This window comes from Leishmania martiniquensis, chromosome 6, assembly GCF_017916325.1.
Source record: "Leishmania martiniquensis isolate LSCM1 chromosome 6, whole genome shotgun sequence".
In the NCBI taxonomy this organism is placed as follows: domain Eukaryota; phylum Euglenozoa; class Kinetoplastea; order Trypanosomatida; family Trypanosomatidae; genus Leishmania; species Leishmania martiniquensis.
In genome coordinates, this window is record NC_090141.1 from 440,638 (window position 1) to 461,748 (window position 21,111).

A 21,111-nucleotide genomic window follows, 5' to 3' on the forward strand; every position below is an offset into this window, starting at 1 on the left:
TCGTCTCTTCTCCACTCGCGCCCAACCTCGAGGCGCACACGCCCGAATTCGCGCTCACCACAGCACAGCACTGGCCGGGAGGCACACCGGCACCGGCGCAGCCATGACCACTATGCCGGTCCCCGAGACGCCACCCCCATGGCAGCTGTTCAGCTCTCTGCTTCTGCTTGCCCACGAGGATGACGCGTGCGAAAATCAGATGGGCACTCTGCACAAGAGTGCCACCTCCCGCTCGCCAGGTGGCCACCCCGTCGCAACCGCAGGCCGCGCGACACGTCTGTATTTCACTGAAGGCGGGCCTTCAGGCAACCTAACAGCGCTCCAGCACTACCTGAAGCTCGAAGAGGCGCACAGAAAATCGCCGCTGCTACGCGTGCTGCAACTGGCGCCACAAGCGCCAACGAACAGCATGCAGCCGCTCATCTACATCGAGCAGGATAAACAGAGTGCACTACCGCCATGTAAAGGGGCGCGTGGGCGTCGCGAGGCTGTCCTGACGACGTGCTCCAGCGTCTGCACGAAGGCGACGCTGCTGCCGCGGTGGTATCAGGAGCCCGTCGAGTCTGCACTCTGCGTCTTTCAAGACTTCATGTGCCCGCCGACAGCATCCACAGTCGGCGCAGCGGCTTTCTGGGTCTTCCTGGACAGCATTCTACGGCATCACGCGCATCACTTCTCCCGCGGCGCAATCCAAGTGGAGCTGCAAGGCATTCTTGCGCCAACGTTTGAGGCAGAGCAGAGCGCGGTGAGCAGCGTAGACATCTTTGATGATTACATGGGCAAGGATGTGCAGGCGCAGGGTCACGGCGGAGCGGCAGGAGAGCGCAGGACGGCAGTGAAAGTTTGCGTGAAGAGTGCAGAGGCGCTCGACAGCGTCATGGCATATCTGAGGAGCGAGTGGCCACGCTTCGAGGCCGATCTCGGGTCATCCCACTTGATTTTGTACGCAAAGTGGTCGCCGCGGTCCGTTGCTGCAGACGACTCGAGCCATTCGCTATCGCGAGCTGCAGACGCCACCGGCGCGCTTGACCAAAGCGCGTGCTTTGTATGGCTGCGAAACGATGCGATTGGTGGGGGGCGGGACGGCGTCTACGCGGATGCCGCGCTGGAGGCCCTCCTCGATGAGCTCTCCCTCGCCGCCGCCTCCATCCGCACGCCTTCTGAAGCGGCCGCCGTTCTACAGGAGGAGGGCCTCAGCGCCTTCTTCGAGGAGTGCTGCCTTACGCACACGCTGAGGAAAGTCCTTCGCAGGCACTTTCCGGCGGTCGTGCTGCGGCGACGTTCGCTGTTTAGTTGGGTTCTCTCGCTGCCTCCGTACACCCGACTGAGGCGGTCCGCCGCGCCTGCGGCCGTCACGGCGGTGCGCTTCCGAGACAACGCTGCAGTGTCGCGGGCTGTGCGGAGCGCCACAGAGATGCTGGTTCATTGGCAGCAGCTCTACGACTCTGTCAACGAACTATCGAAGAAAGCGCTAAGGCGGTACTTCGGCAGCGCGAGTGGAGTGCCTCGGCGAATCGTCTCTGCACCGCCTCGGGTTCCGCGACACCGCCGCGCCATTCAGCAGAGTGGACTCTATTGCGACAGCCTCTCCAGTGGCTCCGCCCTTGACTATCAGCGCGGCAGAGTCAACGTTTCTCACCTGTACGGCATCGACGAGGAGCAGAGGATCACCAGCAGCCTCAACTTCACCGCACGCGAGTCGCTTCACGGAGGATCTGGGCTGTTCCACACTCTTCGGGGTATCAGGAAGGATTCCTTGATCGGCGCGCCTCTGCTGGATGCTGAGGAGATGCTCGCGAGCTACCCAAAGCTCACAAGACAAGTGGTCAAGCAAGTTTCGCAGAGTCGGATGAGTGTCCACGCGGCTCATTGACGTCGCATGTCCAGCCGATGCGTCCGTCTCTGTGTTGTGCTTGCCTGCGCGCCCGTCACTCGTGGAGCTGCACTCGCCCACTCGCGGGCGCTGTGTGTGTGTGCGGTGCGGTGCGGCAGAAACACGTAGGAGTGGCCCAATCACTTTGCCTTTGCGGCGCCTCGGCCACGTTTGTTTCACCCCTCTCACGCGATGTATATCTCTGTCTTGAGAGGTGGGCGGGTGGGGTGAGACGGCGACGACGAGGAGGGAGTTCAGGGCGCCCTTCTTCATGCCGGCGATCCCCTCCCTTCCCTCCCCCCCCACCAGCGCCTCTCCCTCCCTCTGACTGTCTCTCTATCTGGCATGCCCCCGCCTCGCCATCCTCCCCTCTTCGCACGCCTCGTCTATCTGTGGGTTTCAAACAGCACCGGCAACCGTGGGTGCGTGCTGTGAATCATCGAGCGCGAGCCGAAGAAAGGGCGTGAGAGCAGGGAGGAGGGGGAATGTTGTCCGTGGCTCATGGGCAAGACTGTAGCCTCAGGGCATTGGAGCCACCAGTGCGACCACTGTCGCCGTCATGGTACACATCAGTGCCTCTCTGTCGGCACCTGTGCCCTCGTTTAGGGGCGCCTGCGTGCGCGCGCGAACCAGATGCCGTCGTTATCCCGAAAAGAGCGCAACAGACGCCTGAACGAGGACGCGCACTCTCTTCGCAAGCGCATTCGCTCTCTCCCCCTCCCCTCTTCCGTTTTTCCTTTCTCCGTCATGACCTTTTCAGTCATCCGCGCCCATCAGTCTCCGTCCTCCTCTTCCTCCTGCGGCACCGACCACCTGGACGGCCCTGCAGTGCTGTATGCAAACGTGTAGGCGCGCTCCGCGGCGATGCTCTCGTTCCACCGAGTCCTCTATGTGCGCTGAGAGCGATTCGGGTGTCCAAAGGTCCTCTCCTGTCACCACCCGCTCCTTTGGCTCGCCAGCGCTGCTGTGCTCGGACGCCAACAGCCATTTCTCTTTCGAAGTGCGGCGCCGTCACGCTACTCTTCTCGCCTGCACGCCAAAGAGAGGGTGTGGACGGCAGCATCTCATCGAAGAGGCGTTGACGGACTTCCCCGGCACGGACGTACCGGCGAAGATAAGCGTGAAACACTTGTGGTGTGCTGAGGAGGGGTGACGTTCTTTTACCGTCGCTATCGCTTTCGCGTGCGGGTGGGCACTGCTCCGTGGCGGAGGCAGCAGTCTTGCTCTGTAGAGGAGCTCCACCTCCCTTCGCCACCACTCGATCGCCATCTGCCCCTCCCCCCTTCCTCTCAGCAGACAGACATGCGAGGCGGGCACCAATGACGCTCTTTCTGACCGCCGTGAACTGCCTCAGCTCCACAGCAGGCGACGATGCGACTCCCATAGACAACGTAGTCCTCTTCGACCCTGGTGCTTGGAGCGGCGCAGGAGCGTCGGAGATGGCGGTTGCGAACGTTTCGGCATCGTACGTTGCCCGGGAGGTGTACCGACGTGCAGCGCTGACGCGGCACCCGCGCGCTGCGCTGGATGGCACGGTGCTTTTTCGGTACGGCCCCCGCCCCCCGCCTCCGCTGGACAGCTTTTTTTTCCACAGGCGCCTTCGCGTCGCCGGACACGGCAGCAGCGGTGCGCCAGCAGCGGCATCGGTGCCTTCTGCCCCTGCGCCGGCGTCTCTCGTCTCTCCCTTGTCCTCCTCCTCTTCCGTGAACACGAGGGTCACCTCATTGTTGAGGCGCCAGGAACAAGGGGCCCACGCCGACGTCAGCGACCGGGCAGCCGAGTACGACAGCCTTCTCGCTCTCTGGCTGAGGGGGCTTCTCTCAGAGACTGATAGCGCCGTCACCGCGACCGCGCTGCTTCTGTTCGTGGACGGCACGGCGATCGATATGATAACGGGGAGCGAAGTGTGCGCGCCCTTCACAGTTGGCAGCGCTACTGCCAGACAGCTGCGCACTCACCAGGACGCTGCGGTTTTTCTTCGAGCGTGCGAGTCGGCGGTCCACCACAGCGCTGACCAGTTTCCAAGATGCCCTTACCACATCTGTATCGTTTTACTCGTCAGCTCTCCCCACAGTGGCCCGGGTCAAGGGAGCTCCACCGCATTCCTTGACGTCGCTTCCGCCGCGCCAAAGAGCGTTGACGCCGACGCACGCGTGCGCTTGAGGGAGCAGGCAGCCACCTTTGCTCGACTGTTGGGCGTCGAGGCGACCGCGGCGATGCCTCTCGCTGGCCCGCTGGTACGCAACGCGGCAGACAAGCGGTGGTTTGATCTCCTGCAGTCCTGCCAACTCGCGCGCGCGCGCCTGGTGGGGCTCTTCTTCGTTGCGTGTGCACCAGGCCGCGATCCGTTTCACCACTCGGACATGGAGGAGGATGGCTGTGAACCTTTCGCTCTGGCTGGTGCCCTCCGCCAACGCGCGCTCTCCGCAACAGTTAACAGCGGTGCAACACTCTTTCACCCACCACGGCCCGCCCACACACAGAAGCGCACAGCTGCGCAGCGTGTGAAGCGTACTGCAGGCGACGCCATCGCACCCGCGCGCGTGCAAGACATCACACCTGAGGCTCGGCCTAGAAGGGTGCAGGCACAGTACAGCACGCGACTTCCGTCGCTAGGGTGCGGCGCAGCGACGCTACGTGGCGTCGCCGTGCCAAGTGCTCGCGCACGTCACGCAGACGAGCACAACGCTACCTTTGGTGTCGTTCCTCGCCGCGGTCGCAGCGCACATCGGCTGTGGCGCATCGAGAGTGAAGAGAACCGCTCGCGGTTGTTGTTGTTGAGGGCGGAGCGGCGGGCTAGGGAGTTGGCAGAGATGCGTTGGATTCTGCATGCACGCCCGCCTGGAGGGTCCATGCACACGGTGATCCGGTGGCTCGCACACAACGTGAACCAGGCGAGCCGTCTGGAGCAGCAGCAGGTGCAGCACGTGGCCCCTCCGCGCCATCCACCGCTGCTGCTGAACGAGGCCCACTATGCTGCGGTCATCCGCCAGCTTACCACCACGGCGACGCAACGGGCATCCTTCACCACACCTTCACGCGAGCCCGAGCCCACTACCCTGTCTCGCTTGTCCTCGTCAGGCCCCTTCTGTGCGTGGTGCACCCCGTCACCGTCACCGTTCTGCGGCGCAGCCGGCTCTTTCCTGCAGGACCCGAGAGGTCAGCAAAGGCAGTTCTCCTCACCGCATGGGGCTGCCCACCGCCACACCGTCTCGAAACTCATGTGGCGTCATCTAAGCCCAAGCGCGCCCTTCTCTGCCAAAGGCCCTCCTCAAGGGCGAACGCACACCGTCGCTTGCCGTCTCTGCCCAATGGAGGCAGCCCTCCTCGCACGTGTGCAGTCGGCTCGCCAGCGCGGCTTGCCTTTGGACTCGCCACACAAAGGCACGGCAGTGCGACTGTATCCCCTTGTGCGTGCGTTTCACATCCTCTTGAACGAGCAGGACGCGCTTATGGCCGAGGAGCTTAGCGTTCGTTGTCGCATTGAGCACAGAGAGAAGAACCGTCGCAAGGCGCTGGGCGAGGCACACGCCGAGGCGTTGCACAAGGCGTTCGCTTCGTGGCCCACTGAGACAGGAGCGCAGCCGCAGCTGCGTCCGCGGGCGCTCGTCAGCACACACGTGCGCTCAGCTCAGCCACGCCCTTCGCGCATCTTCTTCCAGTATTAGAAGACGCAAGGCCTGGTGGCACATGCCCAGGCATCGTCAACGGCGAGCGCGTGTACTTTCTGTTCGCAGCCTCTCACCCTCCCTCTCGCACGCACTTAATTCTTTGTTAGACCTCATCATATACCTTGCCTGTTGCCCCCTTCCCCCACCCACCCACCCCTCTCTCTGTGTGCATCAAGCCGCTGCAGATTGAACTGACGAACGCTCGTGCACGCACCCCCACACTCCTCTTTCTACCTTTTTTTGTGGGCCACTCGCGCGCTCTCTGCGTTCGCTATGGGGGGGTGCGCATGTGAGCAAGCAGGCGACGGAAGAGACGACGAGGTGATTCGGGCCTTGTTGGCTCTCGCGTGGCCTGAGAGGCCTTCGATTGCACCACTGCTGCGCATCCCTCACCTCCCCCGTCTCTATAATTTGGAACAGCTGGAAGACTTTGGTGGTGGTCGCTCCTACATTGGCTATTAACGCTCCCTCGCTCGCACCCGCGTTGGCGTACAAATGTGCACGCACGTGAGTGACAGCGAAACATGGCTGCTGCCCCTCCCCCCCGCCCAATTCCACGGCAGTGGCGGTACGCGTTCGGCGAAGTTCCCCTTCATCTCCTGTCACGCCAGAGGGTATCTGCTTGTCCGTCGCTGTCTCTCAGCTGCAGAGACACTGACTCATGCGCATAAAAGGGCCTGTCGCACTGGACTCATTGCCTGCTTATGTGCATGCTGCACTTGGAGCATGTAGACAACTTCGTAGCTCAATAGCCACGTGGACGGAGACCATTACAGGTACCTCGACTGCCACGTACAGGAGCGGGTACGCCCCTTCTCCAGCGGTGACGAGGGGGTGCAGGTGTGTGTCCACAGCCGCCGACGTGCCCACCGTGGGCACGCGCTCACACACACACGCACGCGCTCTTAATCCCCTCCCCCTCCATCCCGGATAGACGCACGCAGCCGCGTGGGTGTGCGCCAGTGGAACGATGGCAGGTGGGGACGTTGGAAGCTTCGCCTCTGTGGTCTGTGACGGCGGGCAGTTGTCACCATCGATTCGTCTTCGCCTCCTCTCCTCTCCTCTCTCTCGCAGGCACGCGCAGATCGCAGTTTCCCCCAGTGCACGAGCTTTTCGCTCTCGCAGCGAAACACACAGATCGACGCATGTACGCACCCCCGCACGCCACCCCCCGCCTCGCACATCGCTGATGCAGCGCCTCATCAAGAGCCTGCAGCGCTTCTCAGCCACCTCGTCGGAGCATGTGGAGCTTCTCAGTAAGGTGACGCTGAGGGACTTCGGCTTCTACGCCAGCGACGCAAGCGCGGCGCGATTCATGGCGAGTGAGGACTACCCCGTTTCCGAGCACATCTTTCAGCTGGAGAGCGCACTGCATCAGCGCCGACTCCGCAGCAGGAGAGCGCAGGGGTCGCCGATGGCGTGGAAGTCCTCCACCCACGACATCGTCGGCTGCTCGACGCTCTACCAGGACGAGGCCGTAACGCTCTGCTGGTTTGTGATCCCGCCGGGCAAAGTGCTCCCGCTTCACGATCACCCGGGGATGTCGGTGTGGCAGCGCGCGATGCATGGCCGGCTGCATCTCTGTTCCATCGCTGGAGGATCCACCACGCAAGCCTGCACCGGCGCCTCAACGGCATCGAACGTCGGCACTGTCATCTTCGATGGCGAGCTGGAGGGCGTCGGGGATGCGGTGCCGGCGTCGGACGTGCTGGGCTTCACGTCGGCAGACGGCGGCGGCGGCGTGCTGCACGAGATCCGAAACATCGACGCAGCTCAGCCCGCCTTGCTGGTGGATATTATTTCCCCTCCGTACAACTGCGCACCATCCAACATTCAGTGCAGCTATTACACCGCCGAACCCCTCGATGCAACTGCCGAGCCGCTGCCATCGTTCGCAGTGGACAGCGGGGTGCGTCATCAGCTGACGACAGGGGATAAAGTGCACCTTCACCTCCGCACCAACTATGAAGGGCCCTCCATGGACGCATTTGTGCGCATTCCGTGAGGCACGCGGCAGAGGGGAGGTGAGGTGAGGAGGAGAAGGGAGAGCGGGAGGCCGCAGACACGCACCGGTGTGCCCGCATCCATCGGCAGCATCAGCCACGGCGGCCGTACGATTGCTAACCGGTGCCGAAAACGTCTGGAGGCCTCTCAGCACTCGGCCCTGTCCATTCCCATCCCTTCTCTCTGCACGTCGCGCATCGTCCACATCACTATCGCAGCAACAGCCAACGTACAGCAGCGCAAGCGTACCCACCACACACCGGCGAAGGTGGCACGGGGTGGGTGCGGGTGGTCATTCCAACCCTCCTGCGGGCGAAGCGGAGCGCAAGCCGCGAGGAGCGGCACGCGCCCCTGCACACACAAGCATTCACGCCCTGAAGCGTCGCCTGGCCTCCGCTCCGTTTTCGAAACCTTTCATGCCCGCTCCCCTCGCTAAGCACCCTCTCTGCGTGGACCTGAATGCCTTCACCAATATGCGGCGTGCTCTTTCCTTCCTCCACAAGGAGCATTACATGACAGCTATCATAGCTTAGCTTACCATGGCGCCCTCGTCAGCAACTATCGTAGCCGTTGTCTGTGCTCATGCAGGCGAAAGGGTGGCCATCTGTGCATCCATCGATGTACCTCTCTATGTCTCCTCCACTTCTCCGTGTGTGCACCCTCACCTTCCCCCCCTCTTCGCATTGCGCCTGCACCGACTGCACTGCAGTGGGCTTTGCCGATGCTGCGCTGCAATCTGAGCGCGCTGGCACCGTCGCTGGCGGCTGCACAGGCGCATGAAGTGATCGTGTCTGGTGGGGGTCTTGTCGGGGCCGCGATGATGGCCTCTCTGCAGCAGTTGCGCAGTCACCTTCACAGGAGTAGTGTTTCTCAAGCGGGCGGAAGCGTTGCGTCGCTCCTGTCCTCGCAACTGGCACGTCTCATGCTGGTCGACTCGGGGAGGCGACCCGTCTACGATGCTTCCGACGTGATGCATAAACTCCGCGCCGTCAGCATTACGCCCGTGTCCAGCAAGATCATGGACAGCCTCGGTGTCTGGGACCGACTCACCACCAAGCACCCATTCTACCGCATCGCCGTGCGTCACGAACAGGCGAACAGCCCCTTCCTCGGCGCAGGTGGTCGGTCCTCATCGTTCTTCATGACCGCTGTCTTGGGCGACAGCACGAGCAGGGAGCCTCTCCTGGACTTTACTGACCTTCGCAAGCCTGTCGGCTTTATGTGCTTCAACGCGGAGCTCAATAGCTGCATGATGGACGTGGTGGAGGCGCAGCAGCGCGCCCTCGTCGGCAATGAAACCGCTCACGACACGCTCTACTTCGGCGCGCACCTCGAGGAGGTGCACATACCGAACCAAGACACTCTTGCGGGGCCGTGGGGGTCAGCGAGGCTCATCGCCGGCGAGGCCGACATCGAAGTTTCGTTCGGTCTCCTTCTCGGCTGCGAGGGACGCAACAGCTCACTGCGCAGCGTCCTCTCCGCCCCGTCGCTGCAGCACGACTACGCCCAGACGGCATTCGTGTGCACCGCGCGCCTAGAGAAGGCGGACGACAGTAACGTCTGCTGCTTCCAAAACTTCTTCCGCGATGGCAAGATCATAGCGCTGCTGCCGACCTCCGAGGATACGGCGAACATTGTTCTCAGCACCACGCCGCAGCACGCAAGGGAGCTGCTGGCGAGCACACAGGAGGACCTCATCACAGAGCTGAACCGCCGTCTCTGCGCATTCGCACCGAATGATATACCGAAGATTGTCGAAGTGCCACAGACAACCACGCCAGATGGGAAAATACGCCGCGCGCAGGCATCCTTCCCGCTTAAGCTCAACGTGACAACCACCCCCTATGCCCCACGCGCCATCTTACTAGGTGACGCAGCTCACAGCATTCACCCCTTCGCCGGTCAAGGCCTCAACCTCGGCATCTATGACCTCTGCGCCCTCACCTCAGTCCTAGAGCAGGCCATCCGTAGTGGTCAGGACATCGGCAGTAGCGTCGCCGTGGGGCAACTGTTTGCCGGTCACATGCTCAGCCATACCGCGCCTGTAATTGCTGGCATGGAGGTGGTCCAGAAGCTGGCGCACTGCACGCCTGGACTGGCGTCTGCGGGGATGAAAGCATTGAACACCGTCCCGGTGCTCTCTGCGTTGGCGAAGGACGCCATTATGCAGGTGTCCTCCGGCGCCCTCTTCGCCGCACAGCACGACTGCTTCCTCCTTCGGTAGTCTCCACCGCATGCGGGCATCGCCGTCGTTGGAGCAGAGACCTCACACAACGAGTGCACAAAGGGGGGGCGTGCGGTCGCTGCCGATCGCTGAGGTGCCGGGACGGGAGGAGGGTGGCGCTGCCCACTTCGTCTTTCCCTCCGCCGCACAGCCCCACAAATACACACACGCGCACATAAATAGATACGTACACACGCTTACGTGCATCATACGCCCACGCGCCTAATGCCTCGAACCCCGCCCGCCCACCATGTGGATGGCGCAGTCGCAGGGCAACTGGACGCAGCGCCGTCCAGGACCTGACCACCGGCATCAGCAACACCCCGTTGCTCTCACCCCCCGCCTTCGGTGCTGTACCATGGTGCCACCATGCACAGAGGTGGTCCCTCTGCCATCTGGGTGGAAGGAAAGAGACGGGGTCGGGCGGTCGGCACAGGCGCACGGAGCGCAACAACAAAAGAAATCGTTGACGTTGTCGGGAATGGGCAGCGGCTGAGGAAAGAGTTAAGGGCGGCGTCCCCTTCGCTGTCACTGACACCATCTTAAGCGTATGCGCAAGCAAGCGAGTAGGCAGCCTCGGCGTAGAGGCCTGCCCAAGTCGCGACGGCAGCGGAAGGGAAGTTGTGTCTGCGCTTAGACAGAATCACCGCAGCGCCCACATCGGTCGTGTGCACGCAGCCTTTCCGTTGGAGAATCTGCCTGTCTCTCTCTCTCTGTATCCCTGCGCTTGTCGCAGTGACCAGTGGCGCCAAATTTTGATGCGTTGGTGTGACGTCTCCTTTGTCAGTCTTCTCATTTCTTCACGGTCATCCCCTTCTGCTGGCCCCCTTCTCGACGGTGCTCGTAGCCGCGTCCGCTCGCCTCCCCACTTACACGCACGCAGCGATACCCACGTTTCACCTCATGGCCACTGGAGCAGAAGACGGTCAGATTGCCTACGAGGCACTCACGAACGCACAAAAGGCGGAGCTCACCGCTTGGCTGCGAAACGAGCTCGATGGCGGGAGTGGCCCCTCGCCATGGCGACGGCACACGCAGGAGATGATTCACCAGGCCATGGCCCGGCGAGCCGCGTCCGGTGCACCACTCGATGCCGGGGACATTCTAGATGAAGTAATGCCGCACATTCGCGCTGCTGTTCCACCAGAGGTACGTGAAGGTCTCTTCCGCCGCATAGCAGAACAGCTGCACCAGTAGCGCATGGGAGCCCTACGCGGACCCCTTCGCCGTCTAATGGCTGCGACTCATTCTTACGGCAGGTGAACCGGTGGTGCAGCGCGAGAGCCAACTTGACTCACACCGCAGCCCAGACGGCGACGCGAAAGTGTTTATCGAAGGGGCCAAATGTTGTCGTTTTCGAGCCGCGCAGAGGCGGGGAGTGGTGAAAAAGATGTCCCTCGCTCCTCCCCCCTCCCGCACACGTATCGGCGCACAGCCCTTTTTTTTCTGTGCGTACCTTCGGTCTTGGCTCTGCAGATGATCCTTGAAAGCAGCAGCACTGACGTGACTGTCACTGCTCCCTCTCTCCCAGTCATCTCTTCCTCTAAACATGTCCACACGCATGTCGCCCTCTTCCATTGCGTTGCCTTTGTTGTTGTACCGTCCTCTCGCTTCTCTATCCTCCATCCCCGAACGCCGCTCACATGCATGGCAGCATACGCGCCTCTCACCTCTGTTGTGCATCCCGTGGCTCTGTCCAACACGTAAGAAACCCCTCGCTGGTAACAACGCACCCCTCCCATCTGCCTTTGAATCCCTGCGCTGCCGCGTCGTCAGCTGAGTTTAACTGCCTCCGTGAGCAGTCTCGCGCAGACGAATTCGCGCCTCCGCCTTGTCGTCGTCCTCCTCTGTTTCTTCATCGGATTGTACCTCTCCGCCTCACGTGCGCAATGCCGGCGGCGTGTAATGCGGATATTGTAAAGCGTATCCGTGAAGGAAATCAGAAGCGCAAGGAGGAGGAGCGCAAGAAGCAGCAGCTTGAGCAGGAGTACCTCGAAGTTGTCACAAAGAAATTAGACGAGGAGCGGCAGAGTCTCAGCTCGACGCGGTTCCTGCCGAGTATCCTCATCTGCCTTCTCTTCGTCAGCTTTCCGCTCTCGGAACAGATTGTCGACTGGTGTCTCGTGGGCATTTTCTGCGTCGTGAACACGCTCCTCGCGTGCATCTTCGCCAACCCGTCGGAGTGGCTGAACATCGCCTCGATTGTCATGATCAACTTCTTCCTTGTTCGCTTCTCGGCTGAGATATACAGCATTCCCCAGCGGCTGGCGCAAGTGTCACCCATCCTGCTCATCGATTACGTCGCTATAAACTTGCTTACCGCTGCCGCGGCGTACTGTCTGTATGTGAGCCCCCGCTTCTTCCGCTTTTCGCGCAGCCACGACGAGAAGGAGGGGCGGCAGAAGTCTGCCAAGCACAAGGGCCGCCATGCAAACGAGCATGACGTACTGAAGACGTTCGCGATGCAGAAGGCAGAGGCCGAACGACTCGACCACTTCCTCTGCGTAATGTTTCTGCTAAACGTGGCGGCGCTCATGTACCTTGATGTGATTCCCTTTCACATCGTTCTGCAGAATGGGCTGAATCTGTTTCGACTGCTGAGGTGAAAAAGAGATGCCCCCCCCCTCACACGCACAGACAAGCAACCGGTGGGGGATGAGGGGTTGGGGGGGAGGGGGGCATCTCTTGGTCGGTGCGTCGCGCCGCCATGAGCTCCGTTCTTCCTGGGGATTCCACTGCTGTCCTTTGCTTTCCCTGCCCTGACGAACTTCTCACGGTGTATCGTCTAATTCCGTCACGATGTGGCACGCTCCGGTGCGTGTGCGTGCTCCCCTCCCATGTGCTCGACACCCTCTTAAAGCGAGAGGCACCACGTGCTGACGTGATGCAGGCATCTTCTTGCGCAATCCTTGCCCAGTGTGTGTTGCGCGACACAAAACTGAAGAGGACTAGAAAGCATTCAGTCGGGACTCAAGAGACTCAGCGTGCGCTCATGTGGCGTGTCGGTGTGTGTGTGTGTGGAGGGGTGGCCACAGCGGTCAAGCGCTGCTACAAGCCGTAGCTGTTACAGCGCCACCCTTTCCTTTGTGTGCCTGCGCTTCGTGTACACCAGTGTCTATGGAACTGCGCGGCAGCAGGATGGTGCAGTCTGGCACAGAGGTCTGCGACTCGGGGCCTCATGCGTTCGGTGCACCTGTCGCACGCTGTCAGGCATCTCAGTCTCTCCCTTCTCTTTCCCTTTCTATTCACTTCTCAACGCGACCCCTCGATCGCTCACATGCCATCCTCGCTGCCGCCGCTCGTAGCCATTCCATTCGCCGTGCCTGCAGCATCGCATCGCCTATCCGCACACCCGCACAGCGTCCGTTTCTGTCCGCCTTTCCTCCTGTCGTACTGTCGCTGCTCTTTCGCCTCAGCTTTTGAAAAAATGGGGCGACGCCGTAAGGGTGGTGGCAGAGGGAACAGCATTGCCACAGCGAAGGACAGCCCGCAGGATAGCGAGACACCAACGCCGACGCCGACCCCACCGCCGGCAGTTATCGGCACCGACGGGGCGAGTGCAACGCGCGCCGTGGCAGAGGCAGCAGTCAAGCCGGCAGATCCAGTCACTGTCATGCCTTCCATTGAGCCCGCGTGGAGGCCAGCAGGCGCGGAAGTAGCGGCGGCCAGTGCACCAAACACCGCAGACGCCGTAGCTGCGCTCAACGCCTATGCCTACCAAAGTACCCTCAACGCAACTGCCGCTGGCGTGGTCGTCGAAGACGACGCCGACGACACGGATGCGGCGCAGCCAGTGTACTCAACTCCTTCGGCGTCGGCTCCTCATGCGTCTGGCAAGAAAGTGGCCTTCGTCACCTCAGCCGCGACCGCCACCCCCTTACATGACGAAAAGCTGCGAGAGGCGCGATGCGTGGAATCGGCGTGCGCCCACTGCGCCGTCATGTAGTGGCAACGCACGACATAGCAACACAATATTTCTATTCGGTGGCATCCATCGGATGTCCAAGCGGATCGCTTAGCGCTCTAAAGGGGGGTCGGCATGGTGGGGGCGTAATGTCCTCTGGCGTGCCGGCCCCGCTTCGTGCGCGGGTGTCTCTCCGTCCTTTCGCCCGGGTTTGCTGCCCGCGCCCCCCTCGGCCGCCCCCGCAGGCGCGGGCCGGCGGGGGCGCCCCCCCGCCCCGCCAAACCGAACCCACCGCCCCCCCTAGGCCGCCTGCCGGCACCCCCGCCCCAGCCTAGGGCAGCCGAAGGGCGCGAGCCCCCCCACAAGCTCCGCGGGGCGGCGATGGCAGCGGCAGGGGCATGGCAAAGCACAAAAGCCCATAGGCACAGGCGCCCAGCTGGCGAAGGCGGTGGCTCTATGTGACGCGCGCGCACGCCCAACGGCTCATGACCGGCGTAGCCAAGCGACACCTACCACGACGCGAATAGCTCATCCTGTATGCACAATCGTCACCGTCGACGTGTTTTACCCGTTCGGTCATTTTTGGGTTTTCTCGTTGTGGTTGAGTGGTGCACATCATCGTGCACGTAGAGTTGTTGTTGGTGTAAAAGGCTCGATGAAAATAGAAAAAACTCATCACCACAGTAAATTCTTATGAGAAACGAACTGTGCCGATGAAAAGAGAAGCAATAGGGTACCAGAGCACGAGTAAAGCCACGAACAATTTTGATTCCGCTCTTTTGGCCGCTCTCCCAGATATGAATATATATACATATACATATATATATATATATATATCCAACGACCAAGGATAGCCGAAAGATCGCTAGAAAAGAGTTGGAGAGGCTGAAACGTCCCTTTAAGAGTAAATCGAAGTGAGATACGACAACTTCAGGGTCGAGCATTCGGGTGGAAACTCGATGAAGATATCGCTCGCAAACAGATGGAAAACAAAGAAACAAAAGACAGCATCAGCAAGGCATCGCATCAAGAACGTAACGGAAGTATCACTACGCACAGTTGCACACTAGCGCATAAGCGACTCCTCGGCTACCCGACGTGCCCAATGGACTTGCCCCTTGCTGTTTAACAAAACAGAAAAAAGTTGTGCCTGCTCCGGGGGAGTGCCTCGGCAGGTACAGCGGTGGAGTTGCGCGGCGCTCCTCAGGCCTTTGGCGCCTGCGCATCCCCCTCCTCGGGCCGTTGATCTTCTTGTTCGTAGGGCGCATACGATCTGGCATCAGGACTGCACCGCGCCTGGGCGGGCTCTGCGATGACGTTTCCGTCGATGTCAATGTGGTCGCAGATGCGTGCCTTGGGTAGCAGCAGGAACGCAAGTGGAACGACCAGCAACGGCGTGCACAAGTGGCCTGTTATGATCAAATAGGGCACGTTCGCAAAGTTGCACGGCGGCTTTGCAGAGACAGGCCAGAAGTTCTCTATCAACAGAGAACCAATGGCGATGGACATGGAGGTGCCAGCGCTGTTGAAGCCAGCCAGAAGCGCGAAGGAGATCGTTTCCGTGCCGCGCGGGCATAGGCGGGACATGAGGACCTGCGCTGGCGTAAAGGACATCACAAAGCAAATCTCGTACACAATAGCGTCGCCGAGGATATACATGGCGTGATCAGGGATGCCGATGTGCACGTTCCACCTCTTGACGATGATCAGATCAAATATCGAGCCCAGCACCTGTAAGAGCGTCGTCACGATAAAGACAAAGGCGTACCTGTGCCTCGAGAAGATGTGGGTGAAGAGAACAGCGCCGGTCACGCCGCCGACATCCGTGATCAGGGCGCCGACAGTCTGGTAAAACGTGTACGAGAAGTGCGGGCCGTCCGGCAGGCACGTGGGTTTCGCGAGGTAGAAGTTCGAGAGCACGCCAGGAATCTGCAAGTACAGGAGAGCGTTGAAGTAGATGAAAACGGCCGCCTTTGCGATGACGAACGGAAGCGAGAGAAAGGCACCACCCACAAACACAACAGCGACAGCAATGCAGGCATACAGGAGCTGGCGCCGGGTCCCAAGCACAGTGGCACAGGCCTGCGTGACAATGCCGCACGTCATCACCAGCGCAAACGCGATGAGTCGCCAGTTTCGCCTCGCGATGTCGATGTTCACCTCCACTGCGCCACAGAGGCAAGAAGCGATCTCCGGCTCCACGAAATCTGCGTCGTCATCCTCCTCCGCTGAGTCCACTGCCTTGTCCACTGCGAGCACCTTCATGTCCGAACCCGTGACGGGCTCTACCACACGGCCGTCGACAGCCTTGGGGGTCTGCTGCTGTTTCAAGCGCTTCAGCTGCTGAAACTCCATGAGGGCGTCCTCGAGGCGGTTCGTGCGGTTCTTCTTCTCCTCATACATGTTGAAAATGAAGAAGAACATTGGGATGAATTGCAGCACAGCCGACAGGATAACTCCAACGTACGTCAGCTTCGCATCCGACAAAGGTCCCATCATGCAGGACGCAAGGATGGTGCCGACAAAGGTCATGGCCCACACCCAACTCACCAGTGCCGGGCCCGCCTTGGGCCTTTGGCGCATCGAACGACTGAAGTGGCCCTGGGATAGAATGTCGATGTTGGATTTGCCGAGGCAGGTGAGAAACACAAACGTCGCGGCAGCGTTCGCGGACGACTCCTTCGCGGGAAGCAGTGCATACGCCAAGGCAGCGGCTGTGCCTAGCAGTGCCGAGAACGCCATGTACCACCGCTTTGTGTAGCCAAAGAGCGCAATCACGTCCGCGATCGAGGCGATAAACGGCTTCAGTGACCACCCAAGGCTGTACATGCTGGCAAGGCGCTGATACCGTGCAACATTCAGTCCGTAGCGCACAATGAACATCGGTTGTCGAGAGACTCTGATGATCCGGCTGGTTGCGCCCTTCGATAGCGTGTAGGTAAGACCGAGAGAAATGGTAAACTTGGGTCCAAAGGCGGCAGTGACCTTGCCGAAAAGTGGGATGTAGCGCAAACAAGGCGCAGCCTCGAACCACTTTGTCGCCGTGGGATGCTCACACTCTGCACGAACGTTCTCGGATGCGTCATCTTCCTTGTGGCTGCCAGCGTCGCCCTCGCGCGTCTCCGGAGTCGTCTTTGTGGACGCCATTAGGAGTCCAAAAGCGCTTGTGAAAACAGAAAGTTGTCCAAAAGATAAAAGCGAATGCGAAAACTAAGAGCGAAATAGTTGTTCTCTTATGTGTAGTTGCTGATTTACTGATGATTTGGGGACTTCACAAAGAAAAAAATGAAAAAAGTCAATGAGTTACTGTCGGACGGTCGGCACGGAAGGGTGAGGTGAAAAAAAGGGTAGGAGATGAGAAAAGAACGAGCGACAGCAGAGAAAATGTGGAAACATGAACTCACAATGCACCTTGATGGAAGAGCTCTGCGCATGCCCCAGTGTCGATTCCTGTGAAATTGCCGTCAAGCAATGACAGCGAATTCCCTGCATGCATCAACGGAAAGGATTTGCTGCACTTTTTCATGGTACAGTTTTGGTCTTTGATGCCTGTCTTCACGCTGTCGCAGGAATTTTTGTCAGAGTTTTCCCCAAGCAAGTAGGTAAAAAAGTGGTGCTTGATAAGCGCTGAGCACAGGAGCACCTGCAGCCACCTCGGGGGCGCCTGCGCCTCTTAGATTAGACAGTGCTGTGGGCACGCCTAGGTGCACCCTTGACACTCAGCGGCGGTCGGCTCCAAGCTTTCTTTGAGTATTAGGGCGCAGCGGGGTATGTCGATATCACGAAACCGCTTTCCAAGACGTGGCGTGGGCAGTCCTCCTTCGGCTGGTAGGGAGGAGAAAGGCACAGAGCAGATGGGTGACGGTCATCGCGCTCACGAAGAGTGTGCACGACTTTGCTGAGGGCAAAACAAGTGCGTCCACCGCCATAGCAGGGAGATGAAGCGCGAGTTCCAATGCGCGTGTAAGACTACCTGGGTGCCAAGTCAGTGCGGCGTGCTCTACTACTCCCACGCTAACGGAATGCGTCTAAAACGCGTGTTCCAGGCCCGTAATACTCGTGTTTTGCGAGCCGTTCCCACCACGTCAGATGCCCGAAGGCGTGGGAAGGGGAGAGAAACACGGTGGGTAGCAATAGCAGAGAGGATGGGCTTTGAGAGCGCACTGCCGGGCCACGACAGCGGGGCGGGCGCCACCACATAGTAGTAGTAATCACCCCGCGTGCCGCACCGTATACATACACGTAGGAAGCTAGCGGCAACTTGAAGCAATCAGCAGAGCTCGGCCGAAAGGACGACGAATACAGTGCCAACCGGGTTGTGTTCTCAGGCTACACCACGTGCGCTAAAAAAAAGTGTCAACACGATTGCGATCGTGTCAGAAAAACAGAAGAGCAGTCGCGCCGCTGTCAGTTTTGTTTTTGATGGTGCTCCGAGGTGCCGCACCAGTACTCGTTGCTTTGTGGCAAGCCCGCGTTCGCTACACCCGCTGATGGCGCTACCTGATGTGTGAAACGCCCCTGTTACTACAATGCGGTGACCGCAGGAAGGAAGAAACAAATGTTGCCCGGTACGTGACTCCAGAGCACGTGGTGGTGCAGCGCAAGCCCTGTAGGACGGTCACTGCTTCTGCTCTAGCGTGCTGCCGGCGACCAAGAGCGCACTCCGCTCAAGCATTATCGCAATGTCGGAAGAATGATACGGGCCTGCAACAGCAAAGGAGGCGCAGAAAAGCTACACGGTCACACACACACACCCTTGCCTCAGGCACAAAACGCGAGTCGCGACAGCCGCCAAGCAAAACAGAGTGTTAGATGGGCAACGCACAGATATGGAGAGGGTGGCCTATACCCACTGCCTCTTCGTCAGGAAGTACTCCGTCAGCCGCGCCTCCGGCGTGCCAGGTTCTGGATGCCAGTTATAGCCCCAGCGCGCACGCGGCGGCAGCGACATCAAGATGGACTCGGTGCGACCGCCAGACTGAAGCCCGAACTTTGTGCCGCGGTCAATTACCAGGTTGAACTCTGCGTAGCGACCGCGGCGGAACTCCTGAAACTCAACCTGCTGCTCTGTGTAGGGTGTGTTCTTGCGCCGGCTCATAATAGGAATGTATGCGTCCATGTAGCCCTTGCCCACAGCCTGCATGAATTCAAAGCACTTCTCAAACGGCCACTCGTTCAGGTCGTCGAAGAAGAGGCCGCCAATGCCCCGGGCCTCGTTGCGATAAGGAATGAAGAAGTACTCATCACACCATGCCTTGAAGCGCGCGTACACGTCAGCACCGAAGGGCCTACAGAGCTCCTGCGCGACTCGGTGGAAGTGACAGCAGTCCTCCTCCAGAGCATAGTACGGCGTCAGGTCAAAGCCGCCACCAAACCACCACACCGGCTCTTTTCCCTCCCTCTCAGCGACAAAGAGACGCACATTCGCGTGCGATGTGGGTACGTGCGGATTCTTTGGGTGGATGACGAGAGAGACCCCCATCGCCTGATAGCTGCAGCCAGCTATGTCAGGGTGTCGCTCCGTCGAGGAACCCGGCAGCCCCTCGCCACAGACGTGTGAAAAGTTCACGCCACCCTTTTCAATCACGGCACCGCCTTCAAGGACGCGTGTTCGGCCACCGCCGCCGCCCTCGCGTGTCCACTCATCCTCCATGAACGTCGCTTGCCCGTCCTCCGCCTCGAGGGCGTGGCAGATGTCATCCTGAAGCTTCAGGAGAAACTCTTTTACAGGTTCGACTGCAAGCGACATTTTCGGAGAAAAACCTTGGTGTACCACGCGAGACGGTGGTAGGCTAACAGTGTAGTGATGAGAACACACGTCGCTCTTTCGATTTGCGCTGAGCCAAAGGTATGAAAGGGGCGAGGGTGAAGTCCCACAAGAGAACAAACAATTCACTGGGAGAGGCTCTACAGGTAAACAAAAATGCAAGCGTAGCCAAGCAAGTAGCAGCAGTCGCACCCCGTCTGTGCCATAGAGTTGAAGAAATTCGCGAACAGCCAAAAAGAAAAAAGAATAGACAATTAAAAAATGGCACTGGAAGGTATAGCTGTAGGCTTTCAGGTTTGTGAAGCGAAGAGCATAGCAGAGGCTGCACATCATATGCGATATCCAGCAAGAAGTGCAAGCCTCCCCGGGTCATGAGGCATTGGCACTGCCATGGCAGCTTTTTGCCCGTCCGAGAACTCTCGGTCACGCCCTTTAGAATCCAAAGCATAACAAGCGATGATCCCCACTCCATGCACCTACTCTGCCGCAGCGCATGAGCTCACCCCTACTCTACCCAGGGGATCACGCATCCAGCCGCTAAGTGGTGCGTCGCAGTCGTGGCTACGCCCTCGCAGCAATCTGCCCTCTCCCAGTCATATGAATGCATGTGCTGCCTCGAACCCTACCCGCCCGCCTTGCACGGCGCCGCCTCGCGGCGGCCCACCTAACTGTCGCACTGGCAATCTGCCCACCATGTGGATCGCGCAGGCACGCCGGCCATCGCAGCGCAGCACTATGCAGCGCCGTCCAGGACCTCACCACCGAAATCGGCGACGCCCCGTCGCTCTCGCCCCCTATGTCGTAGGCGACTGACCCGCGCACTGGTAGAGATGGCTCCGCATTTAGGAGAGGTATACAGAGCTACATGGCGTTTTCACCGAGTGCAGCATGGGATCAACGGGCTCCGCACGGACGTGAACCCCAACAAGGGCCAAGGGCAGTAGAGGATGCCGCATAAAAGACATGCTTCACCCGCCACTTGCACCTATCCATCTCCTTCCAACAACCATGGCTGCTGACATACCTACGGCCGCAAGCACCCAGCGCGCTACGCTGCGACGTCCAAGAATCCTATCAGGCTTTTCGTCCACAGCCAGTTTTGGTTGCGATAGCTGTGGAGACGCTAGGGCTCCAAAATCAGAAGCGAACTGTCTGACTGCATTCCAATCAGTATAAACCGTTTCTTTAGTCGAATCTGTCTCACCCCCTGTCACGCACATAATCAACTGTATGAGGAGACGATCGAAAACGTTGTAGCGAGGATACCAGAGTGCTCCCGCAAAAACGCCAGTTAGTTGGGGAGCCCATGGTGACTGATTGAGAAACTTGCGTGTGTAGACGTTAGTCGTAGCGGTGTTTTTGTCTCTCTTGCGCGCTGTCAGGTTAACGCTGAAAAAAGCAGATGGCATGGCGTTCAGCTCACTGTAGTGCTGCCTCACATAGCTTGTGAGGAAAGTGCTGAAATGGCCATAGCGAACCGACGCGCCAACAAGAACCTTCTCATAGTCTGATAGCACGTAGTTGATACCGTCCTTGATATCGACAACATCGCAACGCACCCCTTTTTCGTCAGCGAGATGCTGTGCGATTGCATCCATAATCGTTTTAGTATGTCCGTCCGTTGTAGAGTACAACAAGAGGTATTTCGGATTACACGATCTCATTTTC

The 21,111-nt window shown here is 59.7% G+C and overlaps 8 protein-coding genes across 8 annotated transcripts; 6 read left to right on the plus strand and 2 right to left on the minus strand.

Moving 5' to 3' along the window:
* Positions 1-103: 103 nt before the first annotated feature.
* LSCM1_08031 (uncharacterized protein) lies at positions 104-1,873 on the plus strand (the record flags this gene model as incomplete). The annotated part of the gene is made up of 1 exon (XM_067325376.1): positions 104-1,873. The coding sequence occupies one exon, from the start codon at positions 104-106 to the stop codon at positions 1,871-1,873; it is 1,770 nt and encodes a 589-aa protein (XP_067181232.1).
* A 1,319-nt stretch (positions 1,874-3,192) lies between these two features.
* On the plus strand, positions 3,193-5,541 carry LSCM1_08032 (uncharacterized protein; the record flags this gene model as incomplete). Its single annotated transcript, XM_067325377.1, has 1 exon — positions 3,193-5,541. The coding sequence occupies one exon, from the start codon at positions 3,193-3,195 to the stop codon at positions 5,539-5,541; it is 2,349 nt and encodes a 782-aa protein (XP_067181233.1).
* Positions 5,542-6,733: 1,192 nt separating this feature from the next.
* On the plus strand, positions 6,734-7,549 carry LSCM1_08033 (uncharacterized protein; the record flags this gene model as incomplete). The annotated part of the gene is made up of 1 exon (XM_067325378.1): positions 6,734-7,549. The coding sequence occupies one exon, from the start codon at positions 6,734-6,736 to the stop codon at positions 7,547-7,549; it is 816 nt and encodes a 271-aa protein (XP_067181234.1).
* Positions 7,550-8,269: 720 nt separating this feature from the next.
* On the plus strand, positions 8,270-9,772 carry LSCM1_08034 (uncharacterized protein; the record flags this gene model as incomplete). Its single annotated transcript, XM_067325379.1, has 1 exon — positions 8,270-9,772. The coding sequence occupies one exon, from the start codon at positions 8,270-8,272 to the stop codon at positions 9,770-9,772; it is 1,503 nt and encodes a 500-aa protein (XP_067181235.1).
* Positions 9,773-11,661: 1,889 nt separating this feature from the next.
* On the plus strand, positions 11,662-12,378 carry LSCM1_08036 (uncharacterized protein; the record flags this gene model as incomplete). Its single annotated transcript, XM_067325380.1, has 1 exon — positions 11,662-12,378. One exon carries the CDS (start codon positions 11,662-11,664, stop codon positions 12,376-12,378), a length of 717 nt encoding a protein of 238 aa, XP_067181236.1.
* An 821-nt stretch (positions 12,379-13,199) lies between these two features.
* Positions 13,200-13,718, plus strand: LSCM1_08037 (uncharacterized protein; the record flags this gene model as incomplete). Its single annotated transcript, XM_067325381.1, has 1 exon — positions 13,200-13,718. One exon carries the CDS (start codon positions 13,200-13,202, stop codon positions 13,716-13,718), a length of 519 nt encoding a protein of 172 aa, XP_067181237.1.
* A 4,801-nt stretch (positions 13,719-18,519) lies between these two features.
* Positions 18,520-19,425, minus strand: LSCM1_08038 (uncharacterized protein; the record flags this gene model as incomplete). The annotated part of the gene is made up of 1 exon (XM_067325382.1): positions 18,520-19,425. The coding sequence occupies one exon, from the start codon at positions 19,423-19,425 to the stop codon at positions 18,520-18,522; it is 906 nt and encodes a 301-aa protein (XP_067181238.1).
* A 986-nt stretch (positions 19,426-20,411) lies between these two features.
* LSCM1_08039 (uncharacterized protein) lies at positions 20,412-21,107 on the minus strand (the record flags this gene model as incomplete). Its single annotated transcript, XM_067325383.1, has 1 exon — positions 20,412-21,107. One exon carries the CDS (start codon positions 21,105-21,107, stop codon positions 20,412-20,414), a length of 696 nt encoding a protein of 231 aa, XP_067181239.1.
* Positions 21,108-21,111: the final 4 nt, after the last annotated feature.